Here is a 21,002-nt window from a genome sequence, read left to right as displayed (position 1 = left end):
TCTTATTAATAAGACCATTTTCTTGAGTGATGATTTCTTCCTTATGGGGGGGGGAGGGGTGCATGAAATTGCAAGACCAATATGTGTATCTTAATGATATCAGAATCAAATGCTTCATCAATGTTATGAATGTATGTTATGCTATTAAATTACTTGATTCTTCAATGATATCAAGGGCTATTAAATAACAACTGGAGATAAGGTGAGTTTATATTTGCAGCAACCTGCTGTTTTTGTGTGGATTATATCCGTTTTTGAAGTTTTCTGTGTCTATCAGGTATTACTCTCGAGAGGATGCTGAGGATGCTGTGAAATATATAAGTGGGACTGTTCTTGATGATCGTCCTATCCGTGTCGATTTTGATTGGGGTTTCCAAGAAGGAAGGCAATGGGGCCGTGGCAGAAGCGGAGGGCAGGTTCAACTTTCTCTTCACTTCATCTTAGAAATTTGCTTGGGACGTTGGAACTTGGAATAGAAAAAGTTGTGTGCATATTTCCATGCTTATAGGCTAGAAAATATATGTGCTGGATCAAATTTTTTCTATGTTCTCATGTAAAATGAGATTAGGGGGAGTGCAGTCTTCTGAATCTTATTATCCATTTTGTTTTGGACTTGTTGTTCTTCTGCCTAGTGGTGGAGAACTTGTGCTCTTGAAAGAGAGGTCACAAGTTCAAATCCCACAAGGGGGTAAGGTATGTACGCCTCTTTTGTAGTGCAGTTAGGTACTTCCCTCAAGGAGTGCGAGGTAGTCCCATACTGCTCTAACCCATCTGTAGACCCATACATAGATGGCTGGCATCGTGGACTATAAAAGACATTATTATTATCATTATTATTATTCTACAGAAGTAGAGGTCAAAATTTATATCGAACATCTATTCTCCATTGTGTGATTTAGTTGCTGAGAGTAACAACTGGTTACTCACACTTAGAAAATGGGGTAACCTATTAGCTTTTGAGTTAAAGTCATTGGAATAGTTAATCTATTTATAAGTTGATTGTTTATAATTATATTTCATGAAGTTAACACTGCTGAGTAGAGAGTATCTCCTTTTTTGTTGAACACGCTTTTGTGGTTTGCAAGTGAATGGTAGACATGATAAGAATGGACATAATGTAATCAGCTTAGAGTAGTTTTGATTCTATTTCTCTTGTTTCAATTTCAGAAGGGGATTCCAATATATATATATATATACTAAGTTCCATCTTTTCAAAAGATATTTCAATTAACTAATATCAAATTTTTCACTCTCACAGGTTCGGGATGAGTACCGCACTGATTATGATCCTGATATCCTTTTTTAATGAAAAGAATTTGAATTTTTAAGCTGGAAAACATTTTATGCTGAGTTCAGAAATCCATCTCACAAATTTGCACTGAGAACGAAACCTCTGCACTACCTCATGGGACTCTTTCTTGTTACTTCTAATTACAAAATTTTATGGAAAACACTAATAGAAATAATATATTGCTTAAAATCTCTGCGCAACTTTCCAAAACCAATTGCTATATTTTAAGCTATCAAAAGTTAAAACAATCATTTCATCGTGTTTCGTAGATGAGATTGGCTGGCCAAAGTACTAAGGTCTGCTTTCATTTCCTTTCAAAAAGCATGAGTAATACTCTTTATAGTAGCAGAAATCTCTCTTGGCAATAAATTGGCAAACCAAAAGATACAGAAATTTTCAATTTAGTAGGATTTAATCAGGAATAGAAGAAAGTACAGAAAAAAGAGAAAAATTGCTGTGTTATGTTTAAAGCTAATTTAATTTAATTGCCTAGAGATAAAGTGAAGGGAAATGAGAGTTTACACCTTGAAATTTTGGAATATAGTTTTTTTTAATTGATTTTTTGAACACTGATTACATTGCTTTGCACAATACATAGTACATTACTACATTTTACATAGTTCGATTTTTATGTTCAAACCATAAAATTAATTACAATCCATTTTGTGCAATGACAGCCTACACAGTACAAAGTAACAAAATTTGGAGGGAGCACATGACTCTTATTGCTACAAATTTCGTCACACTAGGTGGCTGTAGGTCATGATAATGAAGCTCTAGGGTCAGAGCCTCTGCCAAGTTGATCAATCGAATCTGATATGTGCCGTAGCTATGCAAGCCTTGGGGAATCTTGTGCAGCCTTGATATCCTTTTGTGCTACCACACACTCATCATCTTGCATGCTTTACATGTAGTTCACTATCATTGCACGCTACCACACAAGACCTTGTGCAAGTCACTATTCGATCGCCTTCTGTTGCGCAAGTCAGTATTCCATCACTTGCTATTGCACAAGTCAGCATTCCATTGCGCACCACCATTTGTGACTCAACATAATAGTTGTGTACATTTCTCAGCAGAATTAGCAATCTGTTATATGTGGCATCTTTAGTAGATTTATCCTTTAGTAGTGGGAATGAAATGCTAATCATTAGAAATCTCAAACATCAAGTAGTTGGAAAGCTAAGTGGTTTAGGTACATGAATGATTTCATCCTTGTTTGTTATCTTGTAAAAATATTGTACATATATTTGCATTATCCTTTGCATCAGAGGGCATTGATGGATAATTGCACAATGTACACAAATTATTGTGATGTGCTCACCCCTTTCTGGTCACAAAAATCTCCATTCCTCTTTTGCTATTTGTAACATCCTATGTATGTATCCTATTCATCTTTTTGCATTTGAATAGAAGTAGCACATCATTGCTAAATGACTTCTGCACATTTGATTGTGTAATGGATTATTTTGTATCCTCTTTTTTTGTGCATAATCTATAACCTCAATTCTTGATTAGGATAAGGTTGTCCCCTACACTACATAGGATATGGATCAATTGTATAAAAGAGCTGTGTTTATTCACATGCTATTACAAACACATGCACAACTGCATAATTAAGGGTTTCAACTTCTAAGAATTAAGACAAATGTCATACCAAGGGGAAAATTTGCATGAAAAAATTGACACCATAATGTTGGATAAGTGGTTGTAACTTGTAACAATTGGGAGCATATTTCTTAAAAGATTTCTTTTGTGGTGTTGAAAATACCCATTTCAGTGTTACACAATGGAAAACATTTAGAGTGTAGTGTGAATGGGACCATGATCCAATTTGAACATGTGATTCCTTAGTCTATGTTTTGCAAGACAAATACTGCCCCCTCAAACATTACGAGGCTGAGCATACGAAGTTCCAATAGTTTTGTTAGCATGACGAGCAATCAATTAAAGATCACATCAATGAATTCCATTACTACTCTATGTGCTTTCATGAGAATAGCTTGCAACAATGCAAGGTGCTCAAGTACATAAGTAGGTTATCAACTTACATTCGCACAAATATGTTGTTCTTGAATAAGAGATAGGGGCAAGCGTATTGCAACACTTCTGAATTTGAAGACAAGGGCGAATTCAAGAAGTTCTCCTTATACAACAACAATCAGCATAGGAATTGGCCTTAAAACCCTTTATGTAGAAGCACAATCCTTTTGTGTAGAAGCAACAATAGAGCTCCAAAGCCTTTACATCGTCCATGCCAAGCAAGGGCAAGAGCAAGAAGAACGAACAAGATGATAAACTGTGCCATTGCCACCACACCGATTCTCACAATGATGTTGAATGTTATGTGCAACAATCCCTTATTGTGAAAGCCATAGTAAATCCCACTCAAGTTGAGGAGGTAGATCAAAGGGCATAGTGTGTAAGCACAAAGGTTATGGCCATTGACACTTTGGAGGAATGCGGGCATGTTTTTTACATGAAATGTTGGGTGAATGGACAAATAGTGCTTGCTATCATTGACAATGGTAGCCAAAAGCACATCATCAAGAAAGATGCAGTCAAGTATGTGGATCTTTCCATTGAAGCTCACCATAGAGTATACTCTTTGGGATGGCTGCAGCAAGGTAAGGATACTTGGGAAAATGCCAATGTATATTCAAGTATGTAGTCAAACCCATGCAAGGAACAATCACTTGTGATGTTGTTGCGTTTGAAGCTAAGTTATCGGTTCAGGTTGGGGCGCACAAACCCTGTTCATGGGTTCGGGCAAAAGTATTTTTGCCCTTTGGGCTCGTGGGTCAGGTTCGTTCGTGTATATATAAATACACAAAAAATAAAATTAAAGAAATTTACTAAATACATTTGATAGTAAGATACTTCATCATTGATCAATGCCAAATGCCAATTGATAGTTCATAACTGAATTGGAAGATGGAACAATGCAGAATGGCAGAAGAAAAACGGCAAAGGGCAATTGGAAATGCTTGGGGCGAACCCAAACTCGGATGAACCTGGTTTGGGTGCGGGGTCCAAAACTGGTGAACCCGGTAACATAGGTTGGAAGTCTACAACATACTACTTGAGAGGCCATATGTGTATGACATGAATGTTGTCCATGAGACAATGCTGTAATGGTGGATAGAGCATGTTGGCAATTGCTGCTTCAACCTGCACAAGTCATCGCCATATGAAAGATCATTTTGCACACACAAAAGTCTTTTTTTCCAAGGTTCATCAAGAGGCACTTGCACAAGAAAGAAAGTGCTCATTGGTAGCATGCAAGGTTGTGCAAACATCATTATAGCAACAACTTTGACAAGGTATTGCAACAAAAAAAGAATGTCTTTAAGGAGTGCAAAGATCTTCTTATGCACTATTTGGTACAAAACAAAGTTGGTTTGGTTCTCGTATCCCTAATATTTCCTCGTACTATAAATTTGTTAGGGAGAATGATTGAGTGCAATGCTAAAATTAGGAGTTGATTGATCAGGGGAAGATTAGGTCCAAGTCTTCTCCTTGCAGGGTAGCTTGATAGTTTTTGTGCCAAAGAAATACAAAATGTGGTGCCTTTGCGTTGACTATCGTATGCTCAACAAAATCATGGTGGAAAATAGGTATTACCTATTGCTAATCAACTCCTTGACTAGCATGTGGGTGCACAGGACTTCACTAAGATCAATCTCTAATTAAGGATATCACTAGTTACCACTGATTCATCTTGAATATGTTTGAAAGACAATAGTCAAAACCAAGGAGGGATTGTATGAATGGATGGTTATGCATTTTGGCCTAACCAATGTGGCAACAACATTATTGGGCTTGATGAATGACAATCTATGACTCTTTGTCAAGTCCATCATTGTCTACTTGGATGATCTCATCTTTCGCAAGACTTGGGAGGAGCATGTCTTGCACATCTTGCACACATCATGCTAACACAAGTTGTAGGCCAACTTTAGAAAGTGTACCTTTGCAACCACACAAATTCAACATTTGGGCAGAATAATCAATTGTTCTAGTATCCATGTAGACTTGGATCAAATCAACGCAATTTGAGATTGGCTAACTATGTGCAATATCACCTAATAGCACTATTTTCTTGGACTTTTCATTTACTACCATAGGTTTGCTCTTGGGTTCTCACACATCACTTGTGTGCTAAGTCAAATTATATGCTACAGAGAAACGTTTGTTTGGATACATGTACTACAACACACTTTCGGGGATCTCAAGAAATACCTTTCCACAAGACCTATATTGGCAATGCTTGACATTTCTCACTCCTTTGAGATTCAAATTGATGCATCTAACTATGCATTGGATGCAATACCAACTCATTGTGGGCATCTAGTTGCCTACATTAGGAAACATTCAACAACATGGTTCAATGATACTCCACCTATGGGAAAGGATTTTATGCCATTGTTCAAGTTGTTAAGCAATGGTGCTAATACATTTGGGCAAGGAGATAATCATTCATTCTATTTATAAGCCACTTTGGATTTGCATATAGAGCAACCTAGAAAATGCACACCACATGAAGTGGATGGCATACTTGTAGTAATTCCGTTTGGTGACCATGCACACGAAGGGACAAGACAATAAGGCAGCAAATTGCCTTAGCCAATTGCTAGTTCACACTTTATGCACTCATCATGGTGTTAGACTTGCATGGTCACAACTTTGTTGATTGAGAGCACCTTTGCTTTACCAGATTTAGACTTTGCATAAACCTATGTTGTGCTTGCATTGGGTAAACAAGTTGGTGAGTTCCATCCAAGTGACAATATTCTTTTTAACCACAAAAATCTCTATGTTTTAGAAGGTGCACTTCACCAAAGATTGATTTAGGAAGTGCACTATGCCAAGATAGTTGGAAAATTTGATATTACCAAGACTTCTATAGTGCTACAAAATCACTTATTTGGCTTTCAATGCATGTAGAAATTGAGTGCTATATCAAATCTTGCATTTTGTGTTGCATCACCAAGGCCATGAATAGTAAGCTTGGGCTTTACACATCTCTAGCAGATTTGCAAAGGTTTTGGAATCAATCTTGATCTACTTCATGAGTGAATTGCGTATGACAAAGCATTGTAATGATTGTATTTGTTGTGGTGGACAGATTTTTGAAAGTGACCATCACGTTTTCTTGCAAGAGAAGTGTCATAGCAGAGGAAGTCACATGTATCTTTTTCAATCATGTTTGCCTTGTAACATAGTCAACAATTTGTTCTACATGGCGTCTTCAACAAACTTCTCCTGTAGCCACAAGAATCTCAACCATTGGGCAATTGGAAGGTCAAGTGGTTTATGGAAATGAATTGTTTCATCTTCTTGCCTTGTCTTGTAAAAGTATTGTATATATAGGTTACCGGGTTCGCCTCTGGGCCCCTCTGGTACGGGTTTGGGTTCGACCGGGTTCGTGGTACGGGTCCGGTTCGACCTGGGTTCGACCAAGGTCGAACCCAGTCGAACCCGGGGTCGAACCCAGTCGAACCCGGGCGGACCCAGTCGAACCTGGGCGGCTGGGCGGCTCGTAAAGTCAAAAAACAATGCAAATTTAATTTTTTTTTCAATTCCGCCTTGTAAAAAGTGAAAGTTATAACCTAAAAAAGCAGAAAATTAGACGTCTTAAAAAAGCAAAAAATTGATGCACGCCATGGAGTTCCGTGTGGGTTTGAAGGTTGTGATTTGGTGTTGGCGGCAGGGGCGCTGCCCCTTGACCCCACCCTATACCGCTACAAGGAGCGTGCCCTGGGCGCTGCCCCGGGACCTTGCGAGGGGCACTGCCCCTCGACCCCGCAAGGGGCTCTGCCCCTTGACCCTGTTGGGGGCGCTGCCCCCAGACCCCCGCAAGGGGCGCTGCCCCTTGACCTCGTTGGGGGCGTTGCCCCAAACCCCCATTAGAGAATCCATTTAATGATCAAACTTTAAATTGTTGAAAGTTGAAACAATGATACTTGAATATTTTATCATTTTGATATTAAATTTGATGTATATGATGTTGTTATGGTATGATCATGATGCTATGATTACAAGTTTATGTTGGTTTTGTTGTTTATATGATGCTATGTGACATGCTAATCTTAATTCATGCTTATAGGTTGCATATATATATAATTTACATATTTTTGTACTAACGAACCCAAACGGACCCAAACCCCTTTTCAAAATTTTGCCGTACCGGTGTACCGGGTTCGAACTTCGAACCCGAACCGGTGCCCAAACCCAAACCGGTGCCCGAACCCGAACCGGTAACTTAGTATATAAATGCACTTAATCTTTCACGTTGGAGGAGGATGCTAAATAATTGCATGGTGTAGGGAAACCAATGTGATTTGTTTACCCCTTTTTTGGTCATGGAAATCTCCATTTCATGTCTTCCTATTTGTGACATCCTATGTATCCTATTCATTTTTGCATTTGATCAAAAGTAGCAAGTTATTGCTAATAGATTTATGTACATTTGATTTTGTTTTCCTCATCAGAAAGTGGCTCCTCGTCATCCTTTGTGATCTATTTGGCATTTGGATTGTCTCCTCCAGGTCAATTAGTTGATCTTCCTTTATGGTGCTTGTTATTAAATTGAATGCATATGTTAGTGAGGTAGACAAAATAAGTTTTAGAAAAATAGAAATTAGTTTTCACAAATGAAAAAAACAATAATTGAAATTTAGAATTACAACTGCAAGTTTTTTTTCCAACCTTGAGCTTTTTTCTACATATGGCAGAGATTGTAGTGAACAAACACCAAATCATTTATCCAATGTTGAGTCAAATGATTGTGTTTCTTGAATGTGTGTGTTTGAACATGCATCAAGTGTCCCTACAAGCAATGGAAACCATCTCAAATTTGGCATCACCATCCATTGAGTGTATTTGGCTTCCTTGCCAGAAAAACCCACCGTTGTGCTGAAAGAAAATGAATTGTATCAAATCATGAACAATGTAGTCAAAAGTTAATACCATTTACTTAAAATTTAAAAACCATAGCAAGCAGATTTTGCACTTAAAAAAACTTAAACTCTATTTGCAAATTATCTTAAAATGAAAACTCCAATCAAAACAATAGGTTTGAGTATGCCAATCTACAAACAAATATTGCTGAAAATATTAACCATTGTTACTCAGAATCCACAATTACTTGCAAATCTAATCTCTTAATAGTTGAAGCCTTCTAATGTACCTTGTGATACATGGAAGAAGAGAAGTACATGGCAATAGGATGTTGCCAGAGAGTATTGCAACATTGAAACATATGGCACAAAAAGATCACAACTTTCAGGTTTGTTTGAGGCTTGGGTATTGGAGTAGTAGCACTCCTCACTTTACTAGACTTTTTATGGGGAATATAATCAACAATGATAGATGAAGAAACAAAGAAAGAGAAATATCTAGAGAAGATAATTGTTGGGAAAATCTTGTATAGTTTTTTATTACTCCATTCTCAATAACCCTCAAACATACCTTTGGGGGTTTTACTTCCCACAATACAAGAGAGTAATCTTTATTGAATGTTGTGTTCGGTGCACCATAGAGAGGCTTAAGAACCAATTTTTTTTGGTATGCATATTGGATATTTTACAAATGCTTTTAGTACTTTACAACAAAATAAAAATTTACAATGTTACACAATTGCTAATCATAGTGTCTAAACCTTGAATAATTGAAGGGTTAAGGGTTATGGTTATGGCACACTTACCAAGTCAAAAAACCCTAAACTTGACTCTAAATCCTAAAATGAACCCTAATTCTAATTAGGGTTAGAGTTAGGGCATCTTTAACCTAAATGCTATATTTTCTTTTAGGGTTTATGGTTAAGGTTTTCATTTTAGGGTTAGGGCTTTTTAAGTTAGTAAATAGGCCATAATCATAGCTCTAAACCCTTATATTATTTAGGGTTAGGGCGTATTTAACACTAGCCCTAAATTTTCTTCTAAGGTTTAGGGCTATGGTTTTTCATTTTGGGGATTAGAGTTAGGGTTAGGGCTTTATTGAGTTAGTGAGTATACCATAATTGTAACTCAAAACTCTTAATTGTTCAAGGTTTAGGGTTAGGGTTAAGATTAGGGCATACTTAACTACTAAAAAACTTTGGTAATCAGCAATTATGTAATATTGTAAATGTTTATTTTGTTGCAAAGTACTAAAAGCATTTACATGAAATCCAATATACATAACAAAATAAAGATTTGGTCTAGAAACCCCTCTATGGTGCACTACCTTCTTGTACCATAGGAAGTAATACTCCATAAGTATTTTTAGGGGTTATAAAGATTGGTGGAATAAGAAAACTACTGCATCGAACACAACATCCAGCATGACTACCTTCTTATACCTTAGGAAGTAATACTCCATAAGCATATTTAGGGGTTATAAAGATTAGTGGTATAAGAAAACTACAAATGATTTTCCCAACAATTATTTCTTTGTAAGGGTCTAGTGTAGTGAGGGGTTCTATCACTCCAATATGTAGACCTTAGACAAATATTTTAGGGTTAGGGTTTTGATTAACCTAACTAATAAAAACTATTGATCCTAACTCTAAACCCTATAAAAAATCAGTGTTTTTTGTTAGTAAAATACATTGAGCCTAAACCCTGAAAAATTTCAGGGCTTAGGATTAGGTTTAGGGTGTAGTAAAAAAGTATCATGGCCTAACCCTAACACTCACCACTAGTTTTTTCCATTTTTTTTATGCACCACTAGTTTTTTCCATAGTTTTTTTTATGTTCAGAAATAAAATACCTTAATCCTAACTGCAAAACCTGCAAAAGTCAGGGTTAAGCTTTTAGGGTTATACTATTTCATATTAGCATTCTATTGCTGCAGATATTCATAAATTAAAATGAGATAAAATATCTAAAATAGGGGGGGTATGTAGAGGCTGAAAAATATAGGATCAAACCATAGAACATGTAATCTTAATTTGAAAATGTTAGTTGTATGATGGAATTCTGTTTGGTTGATGTAATTTTGTCAAAGACACTGAAAATTTCTGAAATTGGTTGCACAATGAGGATAAAACTGAAAATTGGCACATAAAACCAAAAAATCCTGCACAGGGCTGAAAATCGTGATTTAAGTGGGATGGATGAATTAACTGTGATATGAAATTGCAATTTGACAGTCAGACGCGTGAGCACGATATTTCAAAATATTGTGATTTTTGATTGAAAAAATTGGTTTTCAGGTTGAGTAGCAATTTATTTCGATTAAGTCATGAATTTTGAACTTTGGTACCATTTATTGTATGGTGCTGAATTTCAATATATTGTAATTGCTTTAGGTAATTTGTTTAGTTGTGGCTTTCCCATTACGGTAATATCATCAGTTAGTAGGGAAAATCTACTACTCTGGAGTCACTCTCAAACAAGATGTTGGATCTTTAGGGGCTACCATTCCAATGAAATGTCTTTCTGTATTAATATCTTTGATGTCTGAAAAGGTTCATGTCTGTGAAATTCTGTAAATCATTATGGACTAGGACTTACAGATGGATTCATACATCCATACGTATGTCTGATGGTAATTAGTTAGAACATGGCGATGTGCATATACATGCCAGACCCTTACCACCTATTCAGTTTAATTCAAGCCTTTTTGTATTGAAGTTTTAATATTATTTAATTTTTACCAGTGTTTCATGGGGATTCATTACCCCATGTCATATATGTTTCAGAATCTTGGGAACTTGGAATGGATGTCATCTTCTTCCAAGAGTGACCAGCCTGCTCCATTTGGTGCAAAAAATAAAAAAAATAACTTTTTAAGAAAAAATGCTATACATCCATAAAAATCTAAAAGGGAGTAGATTGTCAATGCAAATTCAGCACATCATATTTACTTTTTAAAATTTCAGCTGCTTCTAGTTTGTTCAATTTATATTAGTAGCCGTCCCTTTATATTAGTAGCCGCCCCTTTGCCACCCCCTTGCTGTCCCCAAAATTTGATAATTTTTTTTCTGTCCCTGAAATTGTGTTCCCATATTCCCTCTTCCCATCATGGAAACTTGGAAGAACAGCTTTTTTTACATAATTGTCCAAATACAAGACTGATTTCGCTATTTTTGGAATATTAAAGTGCTTGAGTTATAAAGCGCTTATATATATATATATATTATGAATCTTTATAGGACTCTTAAAGTTAATAGCATATTCTATCTTATAACATTGTTTTCAGGTGGATTAGCAATTTAACAAAGATAGGGTGGTCTAACTGATTTGGAAATCAAGTGACAACAGAAGATTAACAAATCAAGTTCATGTAATGTGGTTGCCGTTAAATCTTCATAGTATGGATCATTTCTAAAACAGACTAAAACAGTTAAATTCTATGATGGTCTAAGACATTGATAATAATTAGCATTAATTGAATTCTTGTGTCAGTTGACAGCTCTTTGTGGATATATATGAAATAAATGTTCAATATATAGCTATGCAAATTAGTATGATTGCTTGTTTCCTTAATTCCTAGTTAACGCAGAGGAGGATATGGAAAGATGGTGCAGAAAGAGCTAGAAGCACGCAGACAACTTGTTGATTATGGTGTGGGATCATTGGGCAATTTTCATGGAAGTGCCTCAAATTCTTCATGTAAGATTTTGAACTCTTGGTCTGTTTGGCATAAAATGAGAAGTTATTGATTTGTTAACTCAATTCTTGTCAACATGATAATATGTTTGTTTCATTCAGTAGAGTGTTACATTTCTGTAAATTATCGAGTATAGAGAGCATCTCTGTTTTTCTAAATGTCCACAAAACGATGTTATCAGGAAGGAGATGGCTTCTCTACTTTTTGGGCTTTAGAACATTGATATGCTGGGTTGTTAAGACTTAAAGCCCTTTCCTCCACTTATGCATATAACTTAAATGCGTATAATGAATAGGGAAGGTGTTGACAAAATTAGAAGCAAGACTTTGTGTGTATTGATGTGCTAAAACCGTTAGATACATTTTTTGAAGGGCAATGAATTTACATTTACATCCTGGGTTTATAATTTTCTAATCAAAATGGCAAAAGTCTATATCAATTATATAACTCTGTGCAAATGTCAAACTTGAATTTATTTGATTCACTTATTAATAGCATAAGCTTAAGTGAAGGCAATCTCAATAACCCAATTGAAATGTCCAAACAATTGACTGTAAATAGTAAGCATGCATGATCCAAGGTCCAGGTGTGCTTGGGGGACCACGCATTCAAAATGGATTCAGAAAGTGTTATGAACAGACACAAATCAAAGACTGATGGAGTGCAAATTTCACATTTGAGTATTATTTGGAAAAGAATAATTCAAGAGCAACAGGACACCATGTCTGGACTCTAAATGGCAGAGTATACCATGCAAAGTTTCTTTACAAGATCCAAGGGGTTAGATGTATACCACAACATGTCTATGTTTTGTGCTACTCTGCTGTTCCCCCTAAAAAAAGTAGTATTAACATACAAGCATGGAAGGCAAAGGGACATCATGGCAGCTAAAGAAACACGACTGATTGTCACTATTTGTCACGTGTTGGTTTACTTATGCAATTTATTGTTTAACATAAACATTTCTAAATAACTACATGCAAAAGGGCTGGCACTTTTAAGTTGCATGGTATAAATGAAGAGGAGATAGAGCTTTGTGCTATGGCTGCATGTTCTTTGCAAGGTTCTAAAGCCTTTGCTAAAGATGACAAATGGTGCAGAGTATCATTGTTGCATTGTGAGTTGATCAATGTGCCAGATTCCTTTGGAGTAGTTACCCTTACTTGAGAAACAATGGTCCCTACTGCTGTAAGTTGTAGGAAAAATGTGAAAAGTTGTTAGCAACTCACTTGCATTGCTATGAACTCTGGAAATATTATGTGTTGAGCTCGATTGACCATCTCCCCCGGAAAAGAACTTGACTTGCTTTGATGATTTACTAAAGATATTTCTATTTATTTTTTGTGCTTTTGATCTGGGTGTCATTAATCTCATTGACTTCTACTCAAGTGCTGTAATTAATTTTATGACCTCTCTTCACTGAAGCTCTTATGCAGCATTTGTTCTAGTTCCCCTTGCTGCTACCTTAGAACAGTGGAATTCTGCCCATAAAAAGCTTTGCATAGTTTGATGGCATCGACATCTTTTGGTTTGTAAATGTAATAGAGAGAGTGGTCATGGCATAAATGCAGAGATGTGGAAGAGTAAGGACAAGAGGAGTGAAGAGAGTTTGATGCAAAATGGTTCTCCAGACAGCAAGGGTCAAAACGGCTTTGCTGCCTTTATGTGTCTTCCACTGCAAACTTGGGCTCCATCTACATCAATGACAGATGCCATAAATAGATACGAAAGACTTTGGTTAGTATTTAAGTCATTGAAATCACATTTGAGGTATCTTACACGTTTGTAAAATCTTTGGTCAAGTGCATAGCTATGCTTCTATGTTGATGGCTTTGATCTTAAAATTTTAAATAGGATAACTTATTTTTCAAATGCGAAATGCATAGCTGACCTAAAGAAGTGGAAGGTTTATCAAAAAAGGAAGAGGGAAACCAACCAAACTAAGTGATGATGCAGAGCACCTACCCCTCAGCATAATAGCAACATGCAGCATTGTCAAGCTGCTATGGTAGGTCTCACAGACTCACACAGATATAGGTGGCCTCTAAGTCCTCTTCTTCCTTGAGCAATATGAATTGTGTTCAGTAAAATAGTCCTAGCTACCTTTTTGTCTCCCCTAAACCTCACTTACATTTTCAGACTATGGCTGAGTTTGCCTAGGACTCTGAATCTATCCCTGTCAACAGGAAACTGTTTAACCATTCCTCTCTAGCTTCTATGCAGTAACAGCTCGTTAGCTTCCAGTTCAAACCTGATTCCATATTACCTGAATCAGCCAGTGTCCTATGTATCATGAAGTTTCTAGCATAGTTTCTAGATTCTGAAAGTTTGATTTGTTTGGAAGGTCAAAAGAAACTGGAAATCCAGAATTAAAAAAAACATTTGTTAAAAGTATATAGGAATTGAATAGTATGGACTGAATTAGACAAATCCAGCTGGTCCAAAAATCTGGATCTATCTGGATTTGGTAACAATAGTTTTCAGTATAACAAGCAGCAGAAGGCAGTAATTCAGGTGCCTCAAATAGTAGTATAAGCTCTTAACACAAGCTAAACCCTGCCTTGTGGTATGCTTTGTTAAAAATTCTATTAAAGCCATGAAAAATAATATCGAATACCTAAAGTAACAGATTGTTTCCAACCCTGTGCTTGAATGATGTTTCCTCCAGATTGTAGGTTGTCAGAGACAACAAGCCCACTGAAAAGTGAATGGCCACTGAATATTGCTGATAAGGGGGGATGCTAAGACATAAGTGTGGGGACTCTTCAGGATGGTTAAGCACATAATCCAAGTCCAAAATAACAATCCACAAATGCAGAATGCTCAACAGCTGGAGGATAGGTAGGAGAAGAGAGGGTTGTTCCCATCATCATGTTCAGTGGTGACAATCCATCCTTAACTAGGCATAGGACACAACAGAGGAAGACACCAGCCCCATACAGCAATTGGGAGATGGTCCTGTCAGAGTTCATCAATACGTTACTATCATCTAATAGTCTAGGAGGATGGTAAATTTTTCTTTTCAGGAAAATATGGGGAAGGATACACAGAACCAGTTTGAAGGCATGCAGGACAAAAACATACAAAAACTGTTTTTATGTATATCTTGGACCATGCATGTGACTGACAGTTAGTTTGTTTGGACATTGTTGATATAACTATTTTAGGAGTTTAAAAGAAAGATTTCTGTTCAAATCCTGTATTTTCTCTACTGGGTGCAGGAGTTGTGTTTTAACAATATGGTTGCTGTTGGCATTATGTGAACCGGTATGAGGACATAATGACATTGTATTTTTGTCATTGATGTCAATATGCTGAAGAAGTGAGAACTGGCATATGAGAGAACCGGTAGAACACTGTTAACTAGCATTTGTGCCAAAGTGAAGCATGACATTGTATGTTGTCATTGATGTCAATATGCTGAAGAAGTGAGAACCGGCATATGAGAGAACTGGTAGAACACTGTGAACCGGCATTTGTGCCAAAGTGAAGCGGTGAGTTTGTTCATGATGAACCGGCATTTGTGCCAAAGTGAAGCGGTGTGTTTGTTCATGATGAACCGGCATATAGTTATGTGAACTGGCTCATGGAAGTATTGTATGACTACCGGTTGGTAGTCTCAACTTCAGGGTTTCCGGTTTAAGTACTTCAAGCCTGTGTGGCTCAACCGGTGACTTTGTGTGATGAGTTAGCATGGTAACAAAGGATAGATCGTGTTACCACGTAAGCCTTGTGCACGTGAAGGATCTTGCATGAAGGAGATTGTTCCTATCTACCTCGGGAATGTGAGAAGTCTGTAAAACGGTGATAACGTGTGATGGGTTATCAGCCGCCATAAAATCGGTGCAAATGGATGATGGAGAATGTCTTGAGATTGGATCAAGAATTGCTGCATTTAATGCAGTGTGCTCAACGGTTAGGATTGAACCGTTTGAATTCCTTAACCTAACAAGTTTAGGGTTTAGGGTTTATGCTACCGACCTATCTGTTTTCCTATAAGGTCGATGTTGTGTCTCTTTCTGAGGTTGTTGGCAAAAGTTGTGTGTGTGTATCCAAGAGAAGGGATACATGATTCTTGCCAGACCTAAAGGAGAGAAGTGATACCTGCAAAGTGTAAGTGCAGAAGGTGAAGAGGAGCTCGAGTGGATCTGCATTGGCATTGAGTGCTGTTACCAGATCATTGTAATACCTGTTTTGGGTGATCCCTAATAGGATCAGTTCCTAGCAGAACCTATTGTAATGTCTCTAATCAGACAAGGCTCCTAACAGAGCGGACTTCTAAAGAGTTCAAAAACAGCTTGTGGGTATTCATCCCCACCATGGTTTTTCCCAGTTGGGTTTCCACGTGAAAAATATGTGTGTCATGTGTGATGCTTTCCTATTGTCTGTCAAGCATATGATGGTTCTGTGTTTTATTCCTGTCAATAAAACATGTTGAATTAGCTGTTATTATGATTTGATGATAGATTACCTGTTCATGCATAAGGGTGAAATGGTAGTGTAGTCTTGAGTTGAGTGAAAAGCTAAGTGAGTAACCGGTTAATGCTTGTCTCAGTCATTCTTACCTTTACCGGTTGCACTCTGTTTCAAACCGGTGTCACTGTTTGCCAGTCATTTGAAGTGTCTGCTGTCAAACCGATTTAGGACTGTATTTTTGTTTGTACTGATTCACCGCCGCACACCCCCCTCCCCCCCTGCTTCCCCTCAGTACTGGGATAGTACTATCCGTTCATCGTTGAGTTATCAGTTGCTTTCATGCATCTTACCATATTTTAAGTCTCATATTTTCAGGTTTCTGCTTGAAATTTTCAAGATTAACACATCGGATACTCTTAATTTTTTAGTATAAATACATGCTTCAAGACTCATAAATAAAAAAAATATAAAAGCATTTGATACATGTAATTAATAATTGTTCATAGATGCTTTACGAGTAAGACATAATAACAAAAACATAAAATAGTTGTTTGAAGCTTCTTGGTAAGAAAATTTAAAACTAAAACTTGAGCATCATAGTGGGGGATATGTAGACAAGAGTTGGAATTACATGGAGAATCCATTAAGAGTCACCAAGGTCTATTTTGACTGTGGCTCCGAGAACTACAGGCCGTATTACATCACCAGCTAATATGAGTTGGTGTAGCTGCTCCAGAGCAACAGATTACACAGGAGAACTTGCTGTTAGGATTCCTGCTACCATGCATGCACACCAGAAACACTTTAAGGCATTCAAGCGAGCCTGGAAGTTGTTCAGTCACATTATTCACAAGTAGTAATGTCGAATATCTTATGTCCATTTTGTTGCTTAGAAGCCTGTTTGGCTGTCGGTCATAATCTTTCTTTTAAATCTTGGTCATTCTTGTGATCCCATGCTCTGGTCACTGGCCCCATGTTATCAAGTTTCTCTTTGCAGGGTCAGCACACCTCAGTTCTCTCATTCATATACATCAGCTATATTCTCCAAAGAGAGATGGCAGTGTAAATGTCTTCGAGGTATTGAAGGACATTTATCTTCATCACTGTAAATCCATTCTCGAGCATGCCAAGAGAATAAATTCCAAGATCCAATAGTGATTCTTCAACTCCACAAAGTACAAGTTATCCAGTAAAAGTTGCTCGATATAGTGGTGTCTTTTTGAGAATTATGTGGGGCATCCACTTCGAGAAAGGTACATCATCAGCTTGTCAGAAAACTGGTCTTTTGTATACCCCTGCCATCTGTCTTGATTCAAACACTATTCTTTCTCATTATAATAACTGCCTCTATGGAAACTAGACACCAATGCACCGCCATATGCATTGCAAATTCACTCAATTGACAGGGTAACCCATCTATGATGTTCTCTATAGGAAACAGATGATCCAAGATAGTTAATTCACATATTTTGGCGCTGAAGTCTTACAGATGTTGCAGTGATAGTGATCAATAGCATAGACCATGTTATTTTGCATCTATTATACTGTTTTGATGAATATTTGCTTCCATTAGTGGGCAAATCGTTTTCCTAGTAAATTGTGCCTTTCAATCAGGTTCTTTTTGTTCTAATTTATATATTATAGACTGGCTTATTTTGGTTCTAGTCTGGTCTAGCCTGGAATTTGGCCTTTTACATACAGAGATATTGTCTATACTCTAGAAGGTACTGAATTTGAATTGCTTCAATTGTTTTCAGATGGAGGGCATGGAGGAGGACATGGAGGTCATGGGGGCTCCCATCGACATGGTAGAGGTATTATAGATATCTATTCAGGATTTGTCTTGATCCAAACTGCTGTATTTTATGTTTATTAATAAATGCTCGTAGCCTGTAGGATGGATCAATTCACTCCATGCATGATATCAATTCCAAATGTTCCACCCACTAGATTAGAGTGTTGCGTTGTTGGATGCAAAAATTTAAACATGGGAATGAATTAAGAGTAACCAATTGCCATTTGCAGATTATGGTCGCAAACGCTATCGATCAGATGATGACCGTGCAACAGATGATGGATCAAAAAGGAGCAGAACCTATGATCGAGAGTCAAGGCCGGTATGCATTTGTCATGTTCAACTATTTGTTTCCCTGTTAGAACTCAAGCATTTTTTGCCTGAAACTATCATTCTGAGCTTACTATGGATCGATTTACAGTTTTTGTTGCATTTGTTCTTAGTTAAAAAATATTTTGGTGTCCAGGAAAGGAATCCTCGTTTTCGAGAGAGTGGTGATTCCGATGAAGATGATAATGGAAGGCACTAAAGACCAAATTGTTGTGTAAAGTTAGTTCCATGTAAATACATTTCCAATCTAACAGAGGTCTCTCTACATTTTGTAAGACAACCAAAGGACTTACAAAATGTCATTTTCAAAATTTTCTGTGGTATACCCTTTATACATTTTAAACTAGCACCTTGATATGGTAATTGCTTAGCTAAGGAAAATAAATATAGATACAATATCCTTTCTAGAAATTTTTAATTAGTTTGTAATTGATTTATGTTATCAGATCTTATTACCTTAGAAACATTTTTTAACAATTTTGGGAAAAACATGCCTAGAACGAGCAACTCCTTTGGTTATTTTTGAATGTTTCAACCTATTATCAGCTAAAATTGCCTCAATTTTGAAATGCATTAAAAGTGGGTTTCAATCCAAAATGAAAAACAAAATTTAGGAGTAAGTGGAAGCGAACAACCATAGTCCCTCCTGAGTTTCTTTTCTGAGGCCTCAACTCCACTATTGATGTTCAAGGGTCACTTGTGAAAAAGTTCATGGCATGTGTGATCAAAGAACTCTTGTTTTTGCCTCAAATTTTCAAATTTACCCACCACATGCTCTTATTCTTAGTATATCTTCTTTGGATATTTAAAATCTTTTAAATAAAAAATAATTTAGCACTTTACCAGGGTGGCTCCTCTGTGCATTATTATTGCTTATGAACCATGCATTTCTAAATAGGCTGATTAATATTGTTTTCTAAAAACTTTTGAGTTTTTTACACATTATATTTGTATATTATTGAAAAAAAGGGGATAGAGGCACAACCACATCAACTGAGATATACATTTTTAATACTTAGATATATTTTTGAACTAAAGATCACTAGAAAACAAAAAACTAAAAGCACTCACGAATTTAAGCTTCTACAATGAATGGTGATTTCTTAGTTGTTTTTCTTATTTAATTTTATTTATGGCCTTTCTATTTTATATGCTTGTTTTCTTTTCTATATACTTGCATGGTTTTCTATACGTTTCTAGATAATCTGGTTTCTTGTAAAAACAATAATCTGGTTTCTTGTAAACATAAGTTTATGTTTTCTTGTTACAACTAGAGCTATGAGTAATTGGATCGTTGGTTGAACCTGCTTCATAAGATAATCTAGAGTCTTGTGATAATAAGATGTTTATAAATTTATGGTTATAGTTCTAGCTTTGAGTAATTGTAAATTGGGTTGTTCCTGCCAGTCTCTTACATTCTATGAGACGATTTTCCTTGACTAGACTGGCATTTCTTTTGTTAAATTGTCGTATCTTCCAAACTGGATTGTGATGCATGTGTTTCCTTTTGAATTTGATTTATTCGTTACTCTTCCTCATTTCCCTTGATTAGTAGAGAAAGTGTTTTTTATCTTGTAAATTGTGTAGTGGGACTAGACCTCATGTTTTTCAATAGAGAGACGTTTTAATCATTTAGACAATTATGATCCCTTATTTGTCTTTGCATTGGAATCAGTGTTGGGTTTTCCAGCCCTAACCAAACAAATAGAGAATGATTTCCTTGGGTGGCCTATATCTTTGTTTTAATGTTAAATCGTTGATAAAACACAACATATAAGATTCAAGCCCATAAAAGTCACGATTAGGATTGAATATGTTTTTTAAATGATGGGTGGACTTCTAGAATATAATAAGCACACTCAAAATTTGGAAGGACAAAGTTCACAAACTACTCAAGGATCATCACACAATCTCAATGATCTTGCCGATGGCAGGCAATATGGACATCCACTCGGGGTATCCCACCTAGTGGGGTGCTTCTACCTGCTTTCCCTATCCATGCATCATCTCCTAAGATTAATAGCCATCATTATAGAGTCGGAGAGGAGATTGTAATGGAGGTTACTCGATTGTCCTATCGAAGCCCAAGAGTGGAGCTTTGGCCCAGGTGGCAGGCAACATGGACATCCACTCGGGGTATCCTACCTCAATGGCGATCCTCTGGATTTCCCTCATCCATACACCTCCTTCCTTCCACACATAATGGGGGTGTACAAAGAGATTTATTAATCAGATATATTCAATTTATATCCAATCATACATATATAAGAAATAAATATTGACAATTAATGCATAAGCTAAATAAATACCACAAGAGCTATTATTCAGATTATTAGATGTTGATTATAACAGGTCTGAATCAGATTAGTGAGAGTCTGATCCTGAATATGTGTCTGCTGTTTATACATATCTGATTCTAATTTTTTGTTCTTTGTTTGCTGATTACTGTGATTAGTTCTTAGCCGATGATGATTACTTCCTCTTGTACGCTGAATCAGTTGTGGTTTCTTGAATCTAATTGTCTTTAATGATAACGAGTCTCATTCCTTCCTTCCTCTTTCTCCCTTTGTT

General features: G+C 36.6%; 1 protein-coding gene across 2 annotated transcripts in view; it reads left to right on the top strand.

Moving 5' to 3' along the window:
• LOC131029973 (nuclear cap-binding protein subunit 2) overlaps positions 1 to 18,849 on the top strand; it is a 71,214-nt gene extending 52,365 nt beyond the window's left edge. The window contains exons 3-8 of one of the 2 annotated variants that reach the window (XM_057960656.2): positions 278 to 416; positions 1,259 to 1,292; positions 11,779 to 11,892; positions 18,064 to 18,120; positions 18,332 to 18,423; positions 18,568 to 18,849. In XM_057960656.2, the coding sequence (XP_057816639.1) occupies positions 278 to 416; positions 1,259 to 1,292; positions 11,779 to 11,892; positions 18,064 to 18,120; positions 18,332 to 18,423; positions 18,568 to 18,630 (499 nt within the window). In that variant the 3' untranslated portion in view covers positions 18,631 to 18,849. The remainder of the gene's footprint in view (positions 1 to 277; positions 417 to 1,258; positions 1,293 to 11,778; positions 11,893 to 18,063; positions 18,121 to 18,331; positions 18,424 to 18,567) is intronic. The other variant, XM_057960657.2, reaches the window with a different exon arrangement.
• Positions 18,850 to 21,002: the final 2,153 nt, after the last annotated feature.

The sequence above is a fragment of the Cryptomeria japonica genome, chromosome 10 (genome assembly GCF_030272615.1).
Source record: "Cryptomeria japonica chromosome 10, Sugi_1.0, whole genome shotgun sequence".
In the NCBI taxonomy this organism is placed as follows: Eukaryota; Viridiplantae; Streptophyta; class Pinopsida; order Cupressales; family Cupressaceae; genus Cryptomeria; species Cryptomeria japonica.
Note: the sequence above shows the minus strand (reverse complement) of the source record. Positions and strands in the feature narration are given on the sequence as shown.